This window comes from Sphaerodactylus townsendi, linkage group LG09 (genome assembly GCF_021028975.2).
Source record: "Sphaerodactylus townsendi isolate TG3544 linkage group LG09, MPM_Stown_v2.3, whole genome shotgun sequence".
NCBI classification, from domain to species: Eukaryota; Metazoa; Chordata; class Lepidosauria; order Squamata; family Sphaerodactylidae; genus Sphaerodactylus; species Sphaerodactylus townsendi.
Window position 1 is genome coordinate 51874116 of NC_059433.1, and position 21775 is coordinate 51895890.

Here is a 21775-nt window from a genome sequence, read left to right on the forward strand (position 1 = left end):
AGAAGAGAGATTTGTGAGATCCATTAGGTTTTGCCTGGCTGAGTGAGGAAAGGGTGCAAGTGGTTTTAAAAGTTAAACCTTTGTAAAAGTAATCCTTCGTACACTTGCTTGGGCATGTCCCATTAAACTGTTCTATATTCAAGATTGGACTGAACATGTGCAAAATAGTGGACATAAGTATTTTTGTTTATATTTCAGTGGGTTGTCCCCGAAGGCTCCTTTCTACTCAGTGTGAAAACTTCTTTTAGTGAACAGCTGTCTTCCATTCATGGGAAGACTTTCTCTAAATCGGAGATTCTTTACTGCAAAACAGTGTCTTTAGGATTGAATCTCATGTTATTAATATGAAAATATAGGAACTGCAGTCCCTGTTCAGTTAGCTTTTGTTCATGATTAGTTTGTTATGCAAATATCACCTGTGCCAACCTTGTGCTGACAGCTTTCCAAACATTTGTTGACGATTGATTGACTTCACTGGAACTTTCTGAAGAATGAAAGGCCAGTCCTTTGACCCAATACAATATAAAAACATATAAGTAGAGACCTACTGTCTCAGATCAGTGGTTCATCTAGTCCAGTGTCCTGTCTCACACAGTGGTCACCCAGTATCTTTGGGGGTCCAACAACAAGGCATAGAGGCTGAGATGATGTTGCCTCCATGTAATGGTATTCAAACATTAACGGCTTCTGAACATGGAATTTCCCTTAAGTTACCATCTATCTAATCCTCTCTTAAAGCTGCTTCTGCCTATGGCCATCACTGATCACTAATCACTTGCTGTGTAAATAGTATTTCCTTTTGGGGCAGGGGGAGGGAGGAAGAAAAGTTCTCTTTGTCAATTCTCTCCATCCCAGGCACAATTTTATAAACCTCTGTTATGTCCACCCATAGTTCTGTCTTTTTTAACCTGCTCCAACCCCCAATCTTGCCCTGTTCTGTACTTTTTCTAGCTCTACACTGTCCTTTTTGAGATAAAGGGACCAGAATTGCACACAGCATTCTCAATGAGGTTGTGCCACAGAGCTTTACCAGTGTAGTGTAGTGGTTAAGAGCACGTGGATTCTAACCTGGAGAACTGGGTTTGATTCCCCACTCCTCCACCTGGGTGGCAGAGGCTTATCTGGTGAACCAGATGTGTTTCCGCACTCCTACATTCCTGCTGGGTGACTTTGGGCTAGTCATAGTTCTTCTGAACTCTCTCAGCCCCACCTACCTCACAAGGTGTCTGTTGTGGGGAGAGGAAGGGAAAGGAGTTTATAAGCCACCTTGAATCTCCTTACAGTAGAGAAATGTGGGATATAAATCCAAACTCCTCTTCTTTGCAGTGGAATTATATGAGCTGTTTATTTTCAATTCCTTTCCTAATAATCTACATAAATAAAAAGCAAAGTGTCTGTTTGTTTCTTATTGTTGCTCTCCGAAACTACTGGACCAAATGTTGTGAAATTTTCAGACAACGTTGCTCTCCCATCCGAGCGTGTTTTCACCACCTCACATATCTCACCTGTGCCAGGTAAACCGTCCTTTCCCCAAAAAACAGCACCATCACCATCCTTTCCGAAATAACAGCACCATCTGGTGGAAACTGGGCCTGTTCTGAGGTATGCGTTCTGAGGTAATATTTCATTCAGGGAGAGGGCCAGGAGTCAGTGAGGGAGCAGAGGGACAACAGAAGCTGAGGTGACCCAGGCGCGCAGCATTTCTCTAGAGGTACTGGCCAGACAGAAATGAAATACAAAACCACTCTCGACCTATTATCTAGAAAACAATCACACTTACACATGAAGCCTCTGCCCTCACCTCAAGTCCCTCTCCCTGAATGAAATATTACCTCAGAACGCATAATCCGCCCCACTCTGGTGTCTCACCAAGCCTTCGGAATACAAACCTCTTACAGTATGGACTGGCATTCTTCAGACCATGCTCATCATGACCACTGATGCCATTGTATAAGTAATACAATCATTGCACTGCTAATTATATATTCTAATCCAGGATAACTAACAAACTACGTTGCAAATGAAAAAAAAACTTCCACTAGAGATTTTAACTGTCTTGAGCGCAGCGTCATTGGCAGAATCATAAAAACAGTTCACATATACATAGCCACTGTACATATTTGCCAGTCCCCCCCCCCAAAAAAAAACCTTGCCGAATACATTCATTCTTCAGCCTGTGCTTACAATGATTACAGAGAAGAATGCTGCAACAGGTTTTCCCCCTGTATGGCAAGTAATCAGAGAGTACATTGGTTTTTCTGCAGCATGGTATTTAGTAAAAAGCCTAGCCACAGCAGTCCACACACACTGCATTCTACTGTATTTGTGCTTAACTTTTCCGGTCGGGAAATGTTCCCAGTTTCGAATTGTTAGGCCACAGGAGCATTCTCCCCACCATGTGCTGCGTGGCCTGCTCTCCATGCCATTTACCTCACACATTACTGGGAACTGCAGGCCTTGGGGACGGAGACACAGAGGTCAGGAAGGCAGACTCTGTTTCCCTTCTAAGTGCAGCCACAGTCACCCACCACTTCTTCTCACAATCACATGGCTGGATGTGCATGACAATTTCACAACACACATGTGCACATTAGGTTTTAGGTAATATTTAGGTTTTAGGTACTATTAGGCAAAGCGATTCTCCTACACTGTTTGCACATCATCACCCCATACAGTCCAACACAGTGAACACTCTCACAACTGCCCTCTCACCCTCAGTCCACCAAGCACTTGGACAGATGCTAACTCACAACAGAATACCTGTCTACAGGAACTCCTACTCCCTTCGGAAATTTGGCTAGCCAGATCTGCAAGGCTCCCTTCACAAGAAGCCCGTTTGGCAGACAACCCAATTCATGCAGGGAGAAGGGAGCTGGGCAGGTAGTTCTAATCTGAGATCTCTAAAGTAATGTTGGGTTTGCCCTGACCTTTGAGGAGTGGTTAGATAACGGCTGCTGCCACCAGGCTCTGCCATTGTGTACTCCAAGGTAAATTAGGTCTGAACTGTCAGTGCCAGCCTGTGTTGGACCATCCCTGAATTCTACTCAAACTACAAACCATAATACAACATTGTGAATCCAATGTGCTCTTGAAAAGGGAAAGAGGGGTTTTATTTGACCAACCCAAAAGGGTATGCTGGGGATCATTGGACCTCCATGGACATCTGTGTGGGTTGCGGACTGTGATGAGGAAATTTGCCACAGCAACGCGTGGCCAGGTACCACTAGTCCCTAATATAGAGTTTTTCTGTTTTTCACTGTCGCAGCACACTGTTGACATTTTCATTGAACTATCTACTGTGACTTCAAGATCTTTTTCCTTCTCATAGTCAGCAAATTCAGACCCTATTAATCTTTTTTTTTTATTCATTGTGCATCACTTTATGCGAATGGTGAACTTTATCTGCCACATTGTCACCCACTCACCCAATTTGTGGAGATCCTCCTGGAGCTCTTCAGAATCATCCTTTGTTTTTACCATCCTGAATAATTTTGTGTTATCTGCAAACCTTGCCACTATCCTGCTGACTTCTACTTCCAGATCATTTATGAACAAATAGAATAGTACTGGCCCTAATACTTATCCTTGTAGTAGCTGGAGCCCACTGCTTACTTCTGTCCATGGTTAGAATTGTACATGTATTCCTACTCATGTTTCTTGTCATTTAGCCAAACCGTAATCTACTAGAGAACCTGCCTTCTAATCCCATGACTGTTAAGTTTACTCAGGGGTCTTTGGTGAAGTAACTTGTGAAGAGCTTTTTGAAAACCTAAATAAATAATGTCTACTGGGTCACTGTTGTCTACATGCTTCTTCACTTTCTCAAAGAACTCCAAAAGGTTGGTGGGACTGGACTTCCTTTTTCAGAAGCCACAATAATTTTTCCTCAGTAGGTTTTGTTCCTCAATGGTCTAATAATTCTATCTTCGATTAGTTTATACTGATTTGCCTGGGACAGCTGTTAGGCTGACTAACCTGAAATTTCCTGATTCCCCTTTGGATCCCTTTTTAAAAGTCAGTGTAACATTTACTACCCTTCAGTTTTCTGGAACAGCAGCCTAATTTAGGCCCCTTCCGCACAGGCCAATAAACGTGGGCTAGCCACAGTATAAAACCTGTGTTGAGGAGAACTCTGCATGGATCCCGCTCCTAATGCGAATCCGCTCCACATTCCCCCCCACACCCTGTTTTCTTAAAGAATTGCACTATCTGCGATTCTTTTTAACATGGATTGCAGCGGTGGCAGGCAAACGGCTGCCCCCAGAGACGTGTTACTTGGCCGCTCTTCCCTTTTTTTTCCAGTCCCCGCCTCTGCTGCGTAGCTATGTAGGGGCACAGGGATGGCAGCATGGCTGTGGAGGTCCATGCCTGCCAGACTTTGTAGTTATGCAGCGGTGGGAGGTGAGTTTTTTTTTTAAGTGCCTCTGTGCAAAGGCCCATGGGACGCCCAACCATGCGAACAGCCCATGGCTATGATGGGTTCATTTATCCCGCCTGCAACCCACTTTACATTTGTGGAAAGGGCCTCAGTGATAAGTTACATATACATGTTAGTAGATCAGCAATCCCACTTTTGAGTTCCCTATGAACTCTCAGGTGTATGCCATCAGGACCTGGAGACCTATTGTTTTTTGATTTCCCCAGTTGGCCTAGAATGTCATCTCTCATCACCTCAATTCAACTAGTTCTTCAGACTCCCTTTCCTGAAAATTGTGGCTGTGGTATCTGCGCTGGGAATCCAATATATATTAGATATATGTGGTAACTGCTCTGAGAATCTTTCTATATATGTTTCATATAGAAGCATAAACAGTTTGAAGATATCTTATTTATTGCATCATTTCCCAAATGTTAAAGTACATCTGAATAAAAGTCTTATAAATAATCACAGAAAGGCTGTTTACAATATTATACAAATTGTAACATTAGTGTGCACAAGGTATTGCCAATGTACATACCTTTTATTTCTTACCATCTAAATAGCTGTCATACAAATTTCTCATATATTAACTAGGCATGTTTGGAATAACTGATTTTTTTGGAATAAAATTTTTCTAACATTAGATGTAATATAAAGTAACAAAAAAGTGACACATAAGAGACTGCCTGAATAAAACTCAGACTGGAAGTGCAAGTATTCAGTAGGAAGAAAGATTGATTTAAATAAATGGAGACTAGATCCATGTTAAATATATTTAGAATTGGGTTGATGGTTTTCAGTATTGCAGCACTAGAGAATAAACTGGCAAAGGGATGAATCCTTTCCACGTTCATTTCCTGAAACCAAATAACCTTACAGACATTTCTGATTTCACAGTGTAAAACACTTATTAGTGTGAAAATGCATACCAGGGGGTGGGTGTGCATGCGTGCGTGTACTACATAAACAATGCAAAAATGCAATCAGTATCCGAAAGGCTGTCACCACAACCACGTGGTATATTTTTACGAATTGGTCAGTTTATAATTGAAAATTTACAATAAATCATGTTTTCATATACTTCATATATGCATTTCTTCATCCAACATTATATCAGAAATAAATACATAATTTCACATAAACAATTCTTAGTTACAAATAATTCAAAGTTGCAAAAAATGTGAGGTGGGGCATACATCTCTGTATACATCTCTGAACACTACATTAGCATTGTATATATCTCTGAACACTACACTAGCTTAGACACAATACATGATGGCAAATGCCCAAAGAGTTCGTGTTTTAGTTGTTTTTGTGTTATTTACCTGTATTGCCATGAACATTTATTTATTGTTTTTATTTATTTACAACATTCTTATGCTGCCTTTCTACCCAACCAGGGTCAACAAAATGGCGAACATAAAAACAATATGCATTTGAACAATTAAAAATACAGATAAAACAATAATATTCAGTTAAATCTCTCTTTGGAATATACCCATGTCAGTGAACTGTGTCGTTAGAACTGACCCTTAATACTTGAGTTCTTTTCCTCACCGTATGTGCAAGAAGAATTACATTAGAAAACTTGGGTTTTTCCACATAGCCCATTTGAGTTAACATGTTGCATTGTATTCTCTCTACAAGTAGGTATATACAGAGCAGTAAGGCACATACGAACACATGTATGTGATAACTGAATTTCTTTAATAGTACAAATGTTTCATCAGGCTAAATTTAGATTGCGACGAAGCAAGAATTTCTTCTTTTCTTAAAGCTTCTGTAGATAAATGCTGGACAACTCACCATGGCTCAGTTTGTACTTCATTTATGAGCAACGTCTGTGCATATTCACAAGTTTATCTTTTATTATAAATTGTCTGCATATACATTCTTGCACTGCTGGTTGGAAATTGTTGTGTTGGTGTGGGAAAAGTTGAGTTGCAAAGGATGGAACCAGGATGCTTGATTTACTTTGTTTTTAAAAATGAATTGCACAAAATGGGTTTATCTTGGATTATATGCCAAGTTGGTTCGTTTTAGCTTTTAAATATCTTAAGTTACAAAGCTTCTTCTTAAAATAGCAAGGCTTCTCTCCAAACCTCATGCATTTATTTTTGATAAAGGTCATATTTATGTGCTGTTAGGTTCTGCCCAGTTGATGTCTGACTTTTCAGGGTTTGATGATTTGATTACAAGACTGCAGTATTCTGTACATTTTAAATGTACATAACGTTCAAATCAATTTTAGTTATCATGAGTTTAACTGAGACAAAGTAAGGTACTAACTAAAGCCATCAACATCTGATGAAAGCTAATTACACAGGTGTAGAAGTAGCTCGGAAGCTCAAAATATATCAATTTTAAATCGCAGAGTTAATTTCAGGGCAAACCTCATGATAAAGTATTACAAACTACAGAAACCTGTATTATGACCCTATAATATTCACTTTAGATGGCATTACTTGTTGTAATTTGGTTCTTTAGTAGAGCAGTTTATTACTAAGTATAAGTAGCCATAAATATGTCCATAATATATAAAGAACAAGTAGGAGACTGTGAAACTTGTGGGGGGAATCACATCTCCCCTCCCCCATTGCTGAACAAGCTCAGTGAGGCTGCCACCCCTTATTCTGATCTTGGCAGATGAGCCTTGAGTTGCTCCAGGCTCACCTGCTGAGGCTGCCATCCCCATCCCCATCTCCACCACCACCACCCTTCCATCAAAGCTTCAGGCCTGGACTTTTTATTTTCATCTACCCCCACGGCACGCACTGCTGTGCTGTGGGCCAGCGTGAATGCTGGCAACTATTCTGGGCCCGGCCGACCCAGCGGGGAATGCTGGTAGCTGCCAATGCATAGAGAACACTTCATTCTGTTTGGGGGGGGGGATTTAAATCCCTCTTTTGAAGCGATTTGGATTTTTCTGCAGACCCAGAGGGTTTCCCAAGTTTGTAGAAAAGCATGGGTTTTTTTTTTGGGGGGGGGGGGGTTAGTGGTCCTCTTATCTGTGGATTTAGGTATCTGCAGATGGGGGCACACTTGGGAATTAGATATACAGATTAGGTCAGCAAGAACAAAGAACAAAAAAAGCTGAGACATCTCAGGAATGTTGAGAACAATGGAAATAGATATTATAAGAAAATAGCAAGTATTTGAGTAAATCAGATCAAAGGGGAAGTGTTAGAAAATACTTGAATGAAGTTTTTTAAATTACAGTGCCTCGTGCTTCACTTTTCATCACTGCTTCACTGTTTCAAGTATGAAGTTTCTGCTCCATGACTAAGTTTCTGTCATACAGAAGTAAAACATTTTATGGCATTGATGCAATAGCTTCCAAATTTATTTAGTGTACTTCTTCAAGGAAAAGATGTAGATATTGAAATGTTGGCTAAGCTGCTTCCCCTTTAAAAAAAAAGGACATCTTGATTAGAAAATGGCATTATACCATCAACACTGAAAAGGATGATCTAATTATATGCAATTGAAGGAATTTTAGATGAAAGCTAGTATTCTCATTGTAATTCCTTTTTGCAGTATGTTAATGCTAGAAATGTCAGATGCTGTGTTCTTTGACCCTTATCCCTACCAATTCCATATAAATAACTGTGATACCTTCTGAGGAATGTGGTAAAGCCTTTCTGTGCAATTTCACATCAAATATCTGAAAGCAATATTGAACTAATTTTTTTAAAAAAACTGATGGGTAAAAACTCTTACTGTAAAGTAAAATTTTTATATTGTCAGGTTTAATCAATCTTGCCATTCCTCCACATAGCTCAAGGGGGTGTGCACAGGATTCGTAGGCATCTTCAAATTATATGAAGTGATAAGAGGCAGCTGCTTCATAGTAAGGTGGTATAAATAATGATCTGTTTGTGCTGAAGGAAGCCTGAAGACAGCAGGTTAGATCCTGCCATCTGCTTATTGAAGGCACTGACAGCCACCAATCGTCTCCGCTTTCCCCTGCTCACAACAGGCCTTTCCAGTCCTATGAAATTTATTCACAGGGTTGAAGGACCTGCATGGAATAATAGCTTATGGTTTGGTTGCAGCAGGAAAGAGGAGAGAGCAAAGTCACTCCTTCCCACTTCTTGTGTAAGCAGAGCTCTGCTTATGGAAAGGAATAATTCTGCATGCTACCCCCTCCCCACTGCAGCCTCACAACCATTGTGACTATCACCCTGTGAGGATCCTGTGACCCTGTGAATAAACTTTCCAAGAGTTGGAAATGACTGCTGTGAGGAGAGAAAGGCCAGGAAGACTGACATTCTATGCATCATGGCCTTGTACTGGACCCAACCCAGTAGTACTTTGGATTACCTGCTGCCTCAAAATGGTCTTAAAGTAACATGATATTCTGGAATTCCTGGAACCTGTGAAAAAACCCCTGTAATCCTTAATAAGGAGGAAAATGTCTGAATTTATGAAAAAAAGATCCACAGACTGACTTTTCCAAGATATTCTGGAATGTATCCATCTACAAGTAGCCTGGCAAACTACCACAGAATGCTATTTTCATATACATTCCTATTTGCCTGTAGTAGTTTCATTTCCAAAAGAATTGGGGACTTGTATGGCATATATAAAATAGTTATATAAAATCAATTATGCCAGATTATGGCTGTGATAGGGTTAGATCTAAAAAACAAATCTCTGTAATATTTTTATCCCCTTGATCCTGTACTTATTGGACTAATGTATTCTGTGAAGTATACTTTATCTGATTTAAGTAGATTAATTTTTTAAGAACTAAAGGGTGGTTAAAGGATATTGCTTGCTTGTAACAATTATATGCATGCACACTAACCAAATATAGATATAGAATATCCGTCGTCACTTAAAGATATCAAATTTGTTAGGGCATTTTTCAAACTGAGTACATGATCCAAGCCACTTGGGTTACTAGAAAGGAATGAAATCAGACCATATACTGTTTCTCTCGGCAAACAACAACCTACAAATGCCAAAAATTTGGGGAAGAGTTTGGTCTTTCACTTTACACACTTTAAAAATCCTTAAGTGGAGGCTTCTTGGTGGTGGCTAGGAAGATGTCCATGTTTTTAGAATGAAAACTGTTTTTAATACTAATTATTGTAAAAGCATTACCACACAAACTCCATAGTGGACATGAACAGCTGTGACAAAGATGGTGAATCCCGCAAGTATTGGTTCTTCAAATCTGCCTTGAAGCCCAGAAGTTGACGTGCAGACCATGACAGCTAATGGGATCAAAAGCCAGTGAAGCACTTCGGATCTTGTGTTCGTCATCTGGCAAATTATCATCCTGCACTGTAGGAATTAAATGGAAAAGTAACTTTCCCCCCCAAATTGAGAAAGAGATTAGGAAATGCGGTTAGTACCACATTCACCAGATTCATCGTGCAATAGCGCTCTGAGTACATTGAAATGTCATTAGTGGAGTTCTGCTGATGTAGAAAAAACTGCCTGCCTCCCCTTGCTGTTGCAGCCCACTAAGCTAATTGAAATGCTGCTTCTGGAGCATATGGGAACCCCAGGAACAGTGTTGGGGTATGCAGTAGGAAAAGGGATTTGGGTAATGCTCCCTCTACTGGCTGTTACTGGTAAGACAACCTTGGGATCCAACCTAGTATTTTGGCTAGCAGAATGTTGGGGGTTCCACAAATTTTGAACCCCAGTGCTCTCTTCTGGTGATTTTTGAATGTGTTGGTGAAACAGGCATCCAGTCCTGATTCAGTTGGGTATAAATGACTAACTGGAACAGGGTGAGGATGCCACTCCATTGAAATTGATATGTTTCTGAATGTCCAGTGAGTTGCATACATTTCAATTTCTTCCTGAATTAGATATGTGTGTATCCATGACTAGAGCCGTATCAAGGTAAAACACTTATTTCACAGCTCCAATAAGATGGGAAGCATTAGCTTCCTCACCAATGAGGATAGTCCCCTTCCCTTATTTGTTGGAACTATTTATATCTGCCGAGCGGCTTAAGTTAGTCAACAATCCCCTTTCTGTTTTCCCATCATTCTAGTATCTAGAATGTGGAAATACAGTCACCACATCATGCCAACCACAATTCAAAACCCTCAAAAAGCATCAGCAACCTGAACAGTTTTCATCCCCCCCCCCCCTTCCCTGAGCACCTGCAAATAAGGAGTTCTTTGGTCCAAGGAAAAGCTGACGAATAGTATAATCAGAGCCAATTTTCATGTTGAGGCACAGCCCCAGGAATGTGTGTCCCAGATCGTGAAGAGCTTTAAAGGTAAAAATGTCAGCCTTACTGACCTCCATCTTTTGGACATGCTGAGACTGTATTTCCCTTTAACCATGAGGCACATAAGCCTTTAAATAAGCCCTGGATTTTGAAAAGATGTACAAAAAGCGCTTGCAATCTTAGGGCAATTTGGGCATTCCTCCATTAAAAATTACTACCAGTTGATAACTGACATTTTGTGCTGCGTAACATTTCCTTTCTATGCTACTTGATACTGACGAATGCAAGATCCTAAATTGTCTATTATGCTTCTCCCTGTTTTCCCCTCATAGACACGAAGTGGTCATTCCTTCTTAGATTGCATTCTTATTATGTCATAACTGATAATAAGCATTTCTTAAGCAAATGGATGCTATAAAAATAAAGTTATACAAGAGCAGATGAGTTTTGGCTAACTTGTTGGACATTTAAGACAGTGAATGAAAATGAAAGACTAGTACAATCTATTACAAATTTAAATATATTTAATCCTGTTAATAGCGGTGGGCTTAAGTACACTCAGCTCTACACAGGATTGTGACAAATTGGTAGAATTGGAGGGTAAAGAAATGGCAACCAGTCTCTGAATGGGAGAAATGAAGAGAAAGAGCTAGCAGAAAGAAAGAATGTAGTTCTTGGATTCATGAAATTTGTGGAAGGTGGGGGTAGGTATGGTGTAAATGAAGATATAGTTCAGTCATGTAATTTCCCAACACAATTATAATTATTTCTGCAAGTTGGCATTGAAATTTTTTTACTGAATATCCACAGTGAATTGCTGCCTAACAAGGAACATGTGTCTGTATTTCTTCTCTTGTGGGCATCTTGCCATTATTGGCTCAGATGTGTCTGGATAATATCAGGAGCAGGAAATTCCAAAGTAAGTTTTTCTCATTGAGGAATATAGCCTGAACTCTTAACAAAAGCATCCACTCAAGCTGAAATCATTCTGCTATAAATCTTGGCCTTTATAGAATAAAGCCACACTGCATGGTTGGATATCTGTTCCAAAGTGAAACTATGTGAGCGAAACCAGCTATTTGTGTGTATGTCTGGACCCTTAATAAATATATGAACATTTTATATTTGGTTTTAGAAGCTAAATTCTTAAGCAGAACAATGCAATTTAGGAATCCTATTTGCCCATGGGTACTGCAGCTTTCAAACATTTGTAATAATAATAATAATAATTGTGCTTTTGCCAGATGTTTTTATGAAGGATTTGTATGATGAACATTTTTCGAAGTTTTTGAAGCGATTACAATTTTAAAAAATCTGAGTAACTTCATTTATACTTATTTCCTGGTCAGTAATACCCCACAAATACTTTACAATAAAACAGAATAAACATGCAAATAATAAACCGAGGGGGCGGGAGGGGGATCACAGTAGCAGAAAGCATTTTAAAAGCTAGCTGCAATAAAACGGGTGATAATACCTAAAAGGAAAGGCCTTGATCATTCTTCCAAATAGGAAGAGGCCCAGCCTCTGGCCCCTGTAACCCCTTGGAAAGGAGGAACATCCATAAAAGACCTCTTTTAGACATCATGATGTGAGGTATCCTTTCAGTTGAATAGGGTTTTTAAAAATTAAAACCCTATCTCTTTGATATTGATCTGGAACCAAGCAAATTGATTGAGAACTACAACTGACTGAAAACTAGAACTGTACCTTCAGCTAATGTCAATCAACAAACCAGCAGTTGCATTCTTGACCAGCTATAATTTTTGGAGGCTTCAAAAAGCACTTTGTTTTAATCAGTAGCATTCTCATAAGGAATGCAGGGCACCTAGGCTATTCTAAAAGCCAGGGCATGAATTACTGAAACTAGGTCTGCAGTTTCTAGGAAAAGATGCAGCTGATGTACCACATAAGCCCCCATGTAATCAAACATTAAAACCAAATTGCAGAGCATTCTCCAACTGCAGGTTCAACCCTTTGCGGGGGAATAGCCCATCTAGAACAGGTTTACAAGGTCAGCTTGCACAGCATTGGTGACTCAGTATTGAAGGAAATACACTAAAAGATGGTATACCTCTATAAATTGCAATTTTTTGCAAATCGCTTAGTGATTTTTGCAAATCAATGTATAACGTGAGAGTGCTACTTTGGTTCGCTTGATTTTTTAAAAAATGGTAAATGGACTGTGTGCCTCTAAGCCATAATTTACCAGTTAATCTCTCTAGCAGACTAGCACTGCACTGATTCTTAGTGCTGTGTTTACCTTCTGTGCTCATACATGAAATATAGGCCGTAATAAATATCTATCTATCTATCTACATGAAATATAATGTTGTTACAATACCATATTTGAAACAGCTAATTGAAACAGATCGTGGTGGAATAGTGCTGAGCACCAAAGTCCTCTTCAGTTTCTATGGGAATAATGAGAAATCCAATCTCTTTAGGGGTCCTTTCATCCTAGAAGCACCATGCAGACTTTGCAGAGTTATAACAAAGGAAATACAGTTTCATTTCATTAATTAGAATTAAATGTTTATAAAGTGTTTTTGAAAGACTTTAACTCCCAGCCACCAAACACCCAAGTATACTTACAGTAACATTTGAGAACACAACTCCAACCATCCACAGGAACATTCTGGTTTGTTTTACCAATATTTCACAGGGTGATAAAAATGCCCAGATGGTGAGCAGTGTAAAGAGCAGCATAGGTGACAACAGTGGTAGCAGCCCTTCATACAAAGAATCCTTCAGTAATGTTTTATTTCCATAGGCTCTACAAAAGAAGCAATTTGCATTCATCTAGAGAAGCGTTCATTTATAGAAACTCCATATAGTCAGTCACAAATCCAAGGGCACTGATTGCAAGTCTTAGCCATTCATCTTGTGTTTTTTTAAGTTTATTTGACTACAAAATTACAAATAATTGTTTTAATTTGTATTAAATCGGATGATTTTTTCAAGCAATAGGCAGATTTTTGTTGCTACCTACAGTAGCCATAATTAGATCTCTTCAGCTGGGATATAGCCGTCATTTATAACTCAGGTTGCAATTTTATGGACATATCATTGTAAGAAAGTTCCCCTGGATTCTGTAGGACATAATGTGAATAAATATGCATAACATCTCAGTGGGAGAAGGACAACGTAGAAGGAAGATAGAAGAGGAACCACTCTTTATTTTAATCAGCAGCATTTGGAAATGAAAGAAAACCCACTATTGCTTGCCATTGATACATGAAGATGCCTTACACCAAGTTATAGCACTGACCCAGCTAGCTCAGCATGGTCTACCATAATGGGCAGCCGTTCTCCACAATCACAAGTGGAGAAAAGTCTTTACCAGCACTTTCTGTATGCAAAGCAGGCATTCTACCATTCAGCCAAATCGTACCCATCCCCTTAGGTTTTAGTGCAGAAACTTCATTGTTTCTGAATACACCATATTACAAGCTTACTTACAAGTAAATGTTGTAGAGTGTCTGTGGAATGGAAATAAATATGCAGCAAACTAGGAAAAGAAAAAGTACAAATGTACAATTCATGGTTCATGGTTCAATATGGCTTTTGTACAAGCAAAGCAAATAAACACAAATTCACCAAATACATACAGAATGCATTGTATGTGCTACGTAAATAGCTATTTATAAATTGAGAAAGCTGGAAAAAGACTCCTTCAAATAGAAACACAAAGCTGAAAATGACCTCCAGGGTCATCTAATCAAACTCCATGCACAACACAGGAAATTCACAACTCCCCTCCTCCCCCAAGTGACCTGAATGCCCAGAGGAAGGCAAAACAAACATACAAATCAAATGGTTCTGGTGGGTTTTCCGGGCTGTGTGGCCGTGGTCTGGTGGATTTTGTTCCTAACGTTTCACCTGCGTCTGTGGCTGGCATCTTCAGAGGTGTATCACAGAGAAAAGTCTGTTTCACACTCATACAAATCAAACTTCAGGATCCCTGTTCAATGTGGCCTAGGGGAAAAGTCCCTCCTGATTCCACAGTGGTGATTGCCGTCATATGTAAATCTGCTGCAAAGGTCAGCTGGACAGATTTTCACATTCAAGTGATGTTCTCACAATGGAGAGATGTAGGGAGTGGTGTCCCCCAAAGTTCCATTTTGGGACCAGTGCTCTTTAACCTATTCATAAATGACCTGGAAGTAGGGGTGGGATGGCCACTAACCTAGAGAGTTTTAAAAGGGGCTTGGACAGATTTATGGAGGAGAAGTTGAGAAGAAGGCTACCAATCTTGATCCTCCTTGTTCTGAGATTGCAAATGCCTTAGCAGACCAGTGCTCAGGAGCAGCAGCAGCAGAAGGCCATTGCTTTCACATCCTTCATGTGAGCTCCCAATGGCATCTGGTGGGCCACTGGACTGGATGGACTCTGGTCGGATCCAGCAGGCTCTTTCTTATGTTCCTGTGTGAATGCATGCCCTTTGCATGCAACCCATGATAATGTCCCTTACATACCTTATTGGACCACACATACCCAAAGGCACCTGCAGTTGTAAAGGAATGGCACAGGTCCAAACTGAGTATTATGGGAATGTGATATCATAACTTATAATTAAATCCAGCTACTGGGAGCTACCAACTTGAGAGGAACAATTGTAAGTTAGTGTGTTTAGTTCTTTTCACCCATGTTATTTTTTTCTGATCAAAATCACTTTATGCTGTCTGCCCCAGTATGGTATCCATACCACCAACTGGAGTACAGCAGCATGGAGGGGGGTGATTTTGATAAGAAATATAGCTACCATCTCACTCCACTCCCTGCCTCAATCAAGTTGGCAAACCCCTTCACAGCATTTCAGGGGTTTTTTTTTGTGTTTTTATTCATTTGTTCTTCCTAAAAAGAGTCGATCACATATTTCTTGCATACGTAGTTTGACCCACAGATGAGGAATCAATTAGAGTGGAAAAGTCAGTCATAATTCCATACCAACTGAGTAGTTTGCAAGTGTAAATAGGGAGCAATCACAGGTCTGAATCCAGGAGCAACTTAGATACCAGCAAGATATTTGGGCTATAAGCTTTTTGAAAGTCAAAGCTCCCTTCATCAGACTTGTCAGACTGGTAAGTATTTGATGAGGGGAGCTTTGCCTTTCAAAAGCTTATAGCCTTAAAATCTTGGACTGTATATTAATGGAAATACTTATTTTCAATAATAGAGTGGTCATAGTTGGTTATAGATTCTGTCCGAAGCCCCCAAATGTGGGGCTTTTCACTCCTAAGGAGAATCCTCCACCACAACTCTGACACTCTCAAAATTCTATACAAACTCCATGTCAATTAGGGGGGTTCTATTACTGGGACAACTGTTTGGAATGCATCTGTAAGTCGCAGTCTCTAGGTGCTACTGGATTCAAATCTCATTGTTCTACTGCACACCAACATGGCTATCCTCTGAAACTAGCCACAAGTCTACATGCAAGCCTGGTATTGGAGGATATATGACAATTCCAAACGTGGTCGTCCTTGTTTTAAGAAGCTTGAGAATATGAAAAATTCCAGATGCTACTTTTCAAGTTGTTTATTATTTTAACATTGTAATTACTCCATCATTTCCCTTTCTGCTTTCCTAAAAGAAAGCTAACAGCTGCCCTATACATAACATCTGGATTATATCCTACTAGAAGAAGCATCTCTAGTGTGTTGAATAGATTCATGTATTCTTTTAAGTACACTTCTCCCAAAACTGCCTATAGTTAATCTGCACTGCAGTAACTTATGGTTTTTATTAAGCAGAAAGGGTTTTTGCAACAAAAACCTGACTTATAATCTAGCAGTTAAACATCTGCATCATGTTAAAGATGAGCTAAGACAAAACAATGATGCTTGAGGTTAAATCTAAATTTCCTGCTGCAGTGTTAAGGCTGGATTTGTTAAAATGAAAGCTACCAAGAGGAACATGTATAGAGGCTTGGACTAGAATTAGCAGTCCAAGGCTGCTAACTGCCAATAGTTTGTTCCTTACATGCAATGCTGTTTTGGACAGGATGAACACACTGACCACAACAACCATGTCTTCGTGTTTTAACAAATGGAAAGGGATATTCCAGTTCTCATTTTCTTTCCTATGGGGCAGGTGCAGATTGCTGGACTTTCCTTTTATTACAACGTGTTAATTTTGGTCAGTGGTACTCTGGGTAATGAAGCATCTTGTTACTCACATTTTATGAACAAGCAAATCTTCAGGAATTGCTCTCATAAGGAAAAATGGATTGTGCCAAATAATTGTCACATGAGACATTCACTTGATCATTGGCACCCATACTGCTTTCAAGATGTCTTTTGCAATATGGCAACAATTGTGTAAAACAATCTTAAAGAACAGATTTACCAATGTCTTGTACTGTCTAGAACAGTCCTCACATTTTAGCAACCTGAGACCTCTCATTTTTATTTTAAAATGTTCATGGACCTCCTCAAACCTTCTCCTGTTTTCTTGCCAGCACTTGTCCCAATGGGTGTCTTACCCATAGGGCATCTGAGAGCCCCCACGACCCAACAGCCAGTTGCCTCAGACATGCTCTGCAGCTCTCGCTACTGCTGCTGCTGATTTTCTGCTGCCTGAGACTCAAGTGTGTGTGTGGGGGGTGGATGGGGGTGATCAGCTGTAGGATGTTGGGGGCTGACCACTCTCCAGTTGATTGGCCTTCTCCTGTGCTGCCGGAGTGACTTTGGGGACCTGTCAAGTCCTTCCTGGAGCCCTAGAACCTCTAGGACCACCACTGCCTGTCACATACTAGAGAGTCCCTCTGCTTCAAAACTGGAGTAGAAGATTAACTGGCATCTGTTTATTTCTCCTTATCTTTGTCCTTATCTGTCACTTGTCCAAGCAGGAGTGAAAGCATGTCCCCCTCCTTACCCTTTGGAATATGTCAAACTGCCTATGGAAGCTTCTGTCATGTCCATGGAGGCATCTGTCATGTCCTGAGCCACAATAGTTGCCACCTTAGGCAGTTCACCCGACTCTCTAAATTTTATCCCATGTCCCTCTAGATAGCATGCTAGCATGTGAAAAAAACTGTTTTCACCTGGAGTACTTCCTAACATGCCCTGATGGAAAATAGTCTTTCAAATTTTACCAAATGTCTGCTTTTTTGTTGCCTGGTTTACTTCACTCTGCAGGAAAATGTAATAGGTCAAGCAGTTGTAAGAGAGGACTTGTTCCAGATGCAGTTCAATGATTAAACATTAGTAGAAACCTCAATTTACACACCTGAAAGCTTAAAAACCTTCATCATTCCCTTCCTCAGTTGAGTTAAAATGCACCTCATGAGAATACTTCTCGAATATGTGCAAATATCCACAAAACTTTGCACTGAACTCTTTCTGCCAAATATTGATCACAGTAATAGAAGATCACTGTAAAATGCTCAGCGGTGACTAATAAATGCCACCCAGTGGCTAAATAATGTCCAATTAGTATTTAATGGCTCCAGTGGGGAACCTAGGAAATAATAATACAAAAATGTGCAAGTCTTTTAGTACTGCTTTGTTTTCATTTTTCCCAAAGCCATAGTGATCACATAAGTTGCTAATTTAACATACTAAGACAACCAATGTTTTACAAGACTAATATGACAAATACAAACTCAGCAGACATCGTTTTTGTATGTTCACAACCCTGTAGCAGCTGTGGAAACTAGTGATTCCTGTGGGATTTGTGCAGGAGAAATTGCTCTATCCATTAACAAGACTATGCATTTGTAAAATAATTAATCAAAAATATGAACCAAATTACCTCTAACAGAATTAATCCAAACACTAAAATATTTGATAATATTCATAAATGACTGATTGTGAGACTTTTTCTGCATTTCATAGTTGCATGAGGTAAAGGAGAAAAAAGAACAGTAGGGAAGGGGGTAAACAACATGGTAGACTGCATTTTTCAACCAGAAAAAAAATGCATTTCAACTTTCTGCTAATCATTCTCTTGTTCTCCACTGACAAGGGAGGGGGCACCTTTCTTAAATATATAACCAATAGGATCTATTTGCTTGCCACTCCATTCTCTCTTCTGCTCTGGTGCAGTGCCTGTCCCTGACAAGAATGCAGACATTTTGCTTGAACTCTCTGAGGGCACTTTCACACATGCAGAATAATGCACTTTCAATATACTTTGCAGCTGGATTTTACTGTGCGGAATAGCAAAATCCACTTGCAAGCAATTTGTGAAAGTGGATTGAAAGTGCATTATTCTGAACGTGCAAAAGTGCCCTGAAAGCACACGCTACAGATGGGAGTAGTCGATAGAAGCAGAAGCTAACCCACCCACCAGCAACTTTTATGTGAGAAGAAAATAAAATAAAAGGCAGGTGCTAGGGATGAAAGAGGCAGACCCACGACAGGTCACATGCTACCCATTTGTACAATGTATATTGTCTTATAGGTTAGCAGGCAGGATGCACAGAAAGGCGGGGGAGGGGGGAGGTGGTTTGCAATTAGAAGCAAATCTTTCATATGTGTAGTTCTTAAAACAAGAGGGCCAAACTAGATGTCATGTAAGAGATCTGTGAAGAAGAATCTGAGAACTCTCAGTGTGAAAGATCAGTAAATTCTGAAATCTCTTGATGTCTTTAATTTCATGGAAAAGCAGCAGCCCCATTTCCCCAGTACAAGTCACTTAGCTGCTGTTAAGCCACCAGGGAAAAAAAGGCAGCCCTCCATTCTCAGCAAAAGAAAGTTCACCTGTCTAATTTTAAACAAAAATGGAGCAAGGGGAATTTACATGGTTGTGGAGGATCCTAGGGGGCTATAAAAGTCCTGAATTGTTGCCAGGAAGAAGTATTGGAGTGGATGCAGGCTAATTAACTGAAGGTTAATCTCAACAGTTCACAAGTACTATTGGCAAGCAGAAGATTTGACCCCGGATTTAAGGTATCACTCATGTTGGATGGGGTTGTACTCCTCTTAAAGAAACAGATCCACAGTCTGGATATGCTGTTGGATCCAGGCTTACTTGCTTGATAAGCAAGTGACAGCTGTTGCCTTGAATGCCTTTTACCAGCTTTGACTGGTTAGCAAGCTGCAGCCTTTCTGTGCAGCAAAGATCTAGCCACTGTGATGCATTGCCTTGGTTACATCTAGATTAGATTGCTGCAGTGTGCTCTACATGGGGCCACACGCGAGAAGCGTTTGGAAACTTCAGTTGCTGTGGAATGCTGCAGCCAGGGTGTTGACTGAAATGGGTCATAGGGACCTTATCACTCCAGTCTTGGCTCAGCTACCCTGCCTTTTTAATTGTTTCTGGGCACAATTCAAGATATTAGTGCTGTCATTAAAAGCCTTATATGGTTTGGGACCGGAATACCTGAAGAACTGTCCACTCCCTTATGAACTGGAACATAAATAAATTTTATGTATTATGTTATGCTATTAAAGGTTTTGATTTGATCTGATAAATTTTAAGAAACGTTATGGACTATTAACATACTATAAATGAAATGTCTAATATATATATAGCGCCTACATATATAAATATAAACCATTTCATATTCCTTTTCTGAATTTGGACTAGCTAGTATTCAGTTTTGCCAAGCATCTGTGCTCACTTCTTCAATACGATTCGCATTCAAATCACACAATGTCATTTCAAACCAATAATGTGCAAGCTTTTGGAACATGACACACCCAGCATGGTGTAGTGGTTACAGTTTTGTGACTAGGATCTGAGAGACCCATGTTGGAACTCCCACCCTGCCACAAAAAAACTGGCTGGGTGATCTTGGGCCAGTCGCACCCTCTCAGCCTAACCTCCACCACAGGGTTGTTGTGAGGATAAAATGGAAGAGAGCAAAATGCTGTAAGCCTCTTAGGGTCCCTCACTTGAGAGTATAAAATAAGTATACCAAAAAAAATAAAAAAAGCAAAAGAGCACCAGTGGCCCTGGCATGCAACAGACCCAAATAGGCTTAGGATTGTTCTTAAAATCTTTGGACAAGATGCTGAATGAAAAAGGAGAGAGAGGGTTAACAAGAAGGGATCTCACGCAGCAGTTAACATGAGCTACTGTTGTACAGGAAGGCCATCTATGCACTTGTGATCTTTACTTTGAGCTATATTCCTTTTGGGTTTCCTCTCTTCAGAACTCACTGTACTCTCAGATGAGAGAATCTCCACCATTTCCAAAAATTCTCAAAGTGCAACTTTTCCTCTCCCTTTGCCAGGAAAGTGAAAGAAATCAGCATGCATTTCATTTTCTTTGGGTTTTCTTGCTCCTCCACACCTTCCCACATTTATACATTAGCAGTTTCTCCTGTTCTTCCAGTCATCACTCCAAAAGGATCAAAAGGGCTGTTTTGTTTTTGTTTTTTATTTTCATGCTGAAGGTCTATTGCTAGAGCAATAAACCCTTGAAATCAACACAAGACTTAGGTGGTCTAGTGAATTAATTCTAGACCTAAGATAGCACTCCCCCCGCCCTGCAAAAAAAAGGCAGTAAGCAACCTCCTCAGATGGAGGTTGTACGGAAAGGACAAAGAAGTGGTTGTCGGACAAAATGGCGGCTCAGCTACAGCCACTTTGCACCAGGAGAATCCCTGGCTAAGCAAAAAACCATGGGGGAAACCCATTGTGAAGCCAACGGTCATGGGGTAAGTAGTGCACACATAAATGGCTGAAGAAATGGATATTGTAGGGGAAGATGGTTAGACACATTGAGCAGCCATCCATGTTGCCATCCTACTTCATGGCAAGAGCAATGCTATCCGCCTGCAGACTTCCCTTTGTGCCTGCGCTGTTCTGAGGGTCCAGTGGTCCCAAGGGACAAAATTTCAGGAGGCTCAATGAGCTGCATCAGGAGAGGAGAATCAGTGAATATTGCTGCGCTCTCTTTTGGAAACTTAACCACCTTTAAATTTCAGAACTGATTGGCTGAATACAAACCACTGTATTAAAATACACAATAGCATAGGTTTTAACAGTTCCTTACCTAAAAGAAGCACTAGTAATATCTCTGTCAGATAATAACCAAATATGAAAGGCCTATGCCAAACTTCTACTCCAAAAGCAGCAGTCAGCAAATACATACCAACCGTAACCTAATGGGAAAAGAAAAAATATCATTCATTTTATCTGTAAAATAAAATTTCAAACTATAAAGTCTGGTTCTATTCTCACATAAAGATGTGTGAAAAT

The 21775-nt window shown here is 40.0% G+C and overlaps 1 protein-coding gene across 1 annotated transcript in view; it reads right to left on the reverse strand.

The window, feature by feature from the left end:
* Nucleotides 1–7153: 7153 nt before the first annotated feature.
* LOC125439339 (ethanolaminephosphotransferase 1-like) overlaps nt 7154–21775 on the reverse strand; it is a 44963-nt gene continuing 30341 nt past the window's right edge. The window contains exons 6-10 of the mRNA XM_048508401.1: nt 21570–21678; nt 14082–14130; nt 13215–13395; nt 9530–9712; nt 7154–7825 (exon numbers count right to left, since the gene is read on the reverse strand). Of these exons, the coding sequence (XP_048364358.1) occupies nt 7763–7825; nt 9530–9712; nt 13215–13395; nt 14082–14130; nt 21570–21678 (585 nt within the window). The 3' untranslated portion in view covers nt 7154–7762. The remainder of the gene's footprint in view (nt 7826–9529; nt 9713–13214; nt 13396–14081; nt 14131–21569; nt 21679–21775) is intronic.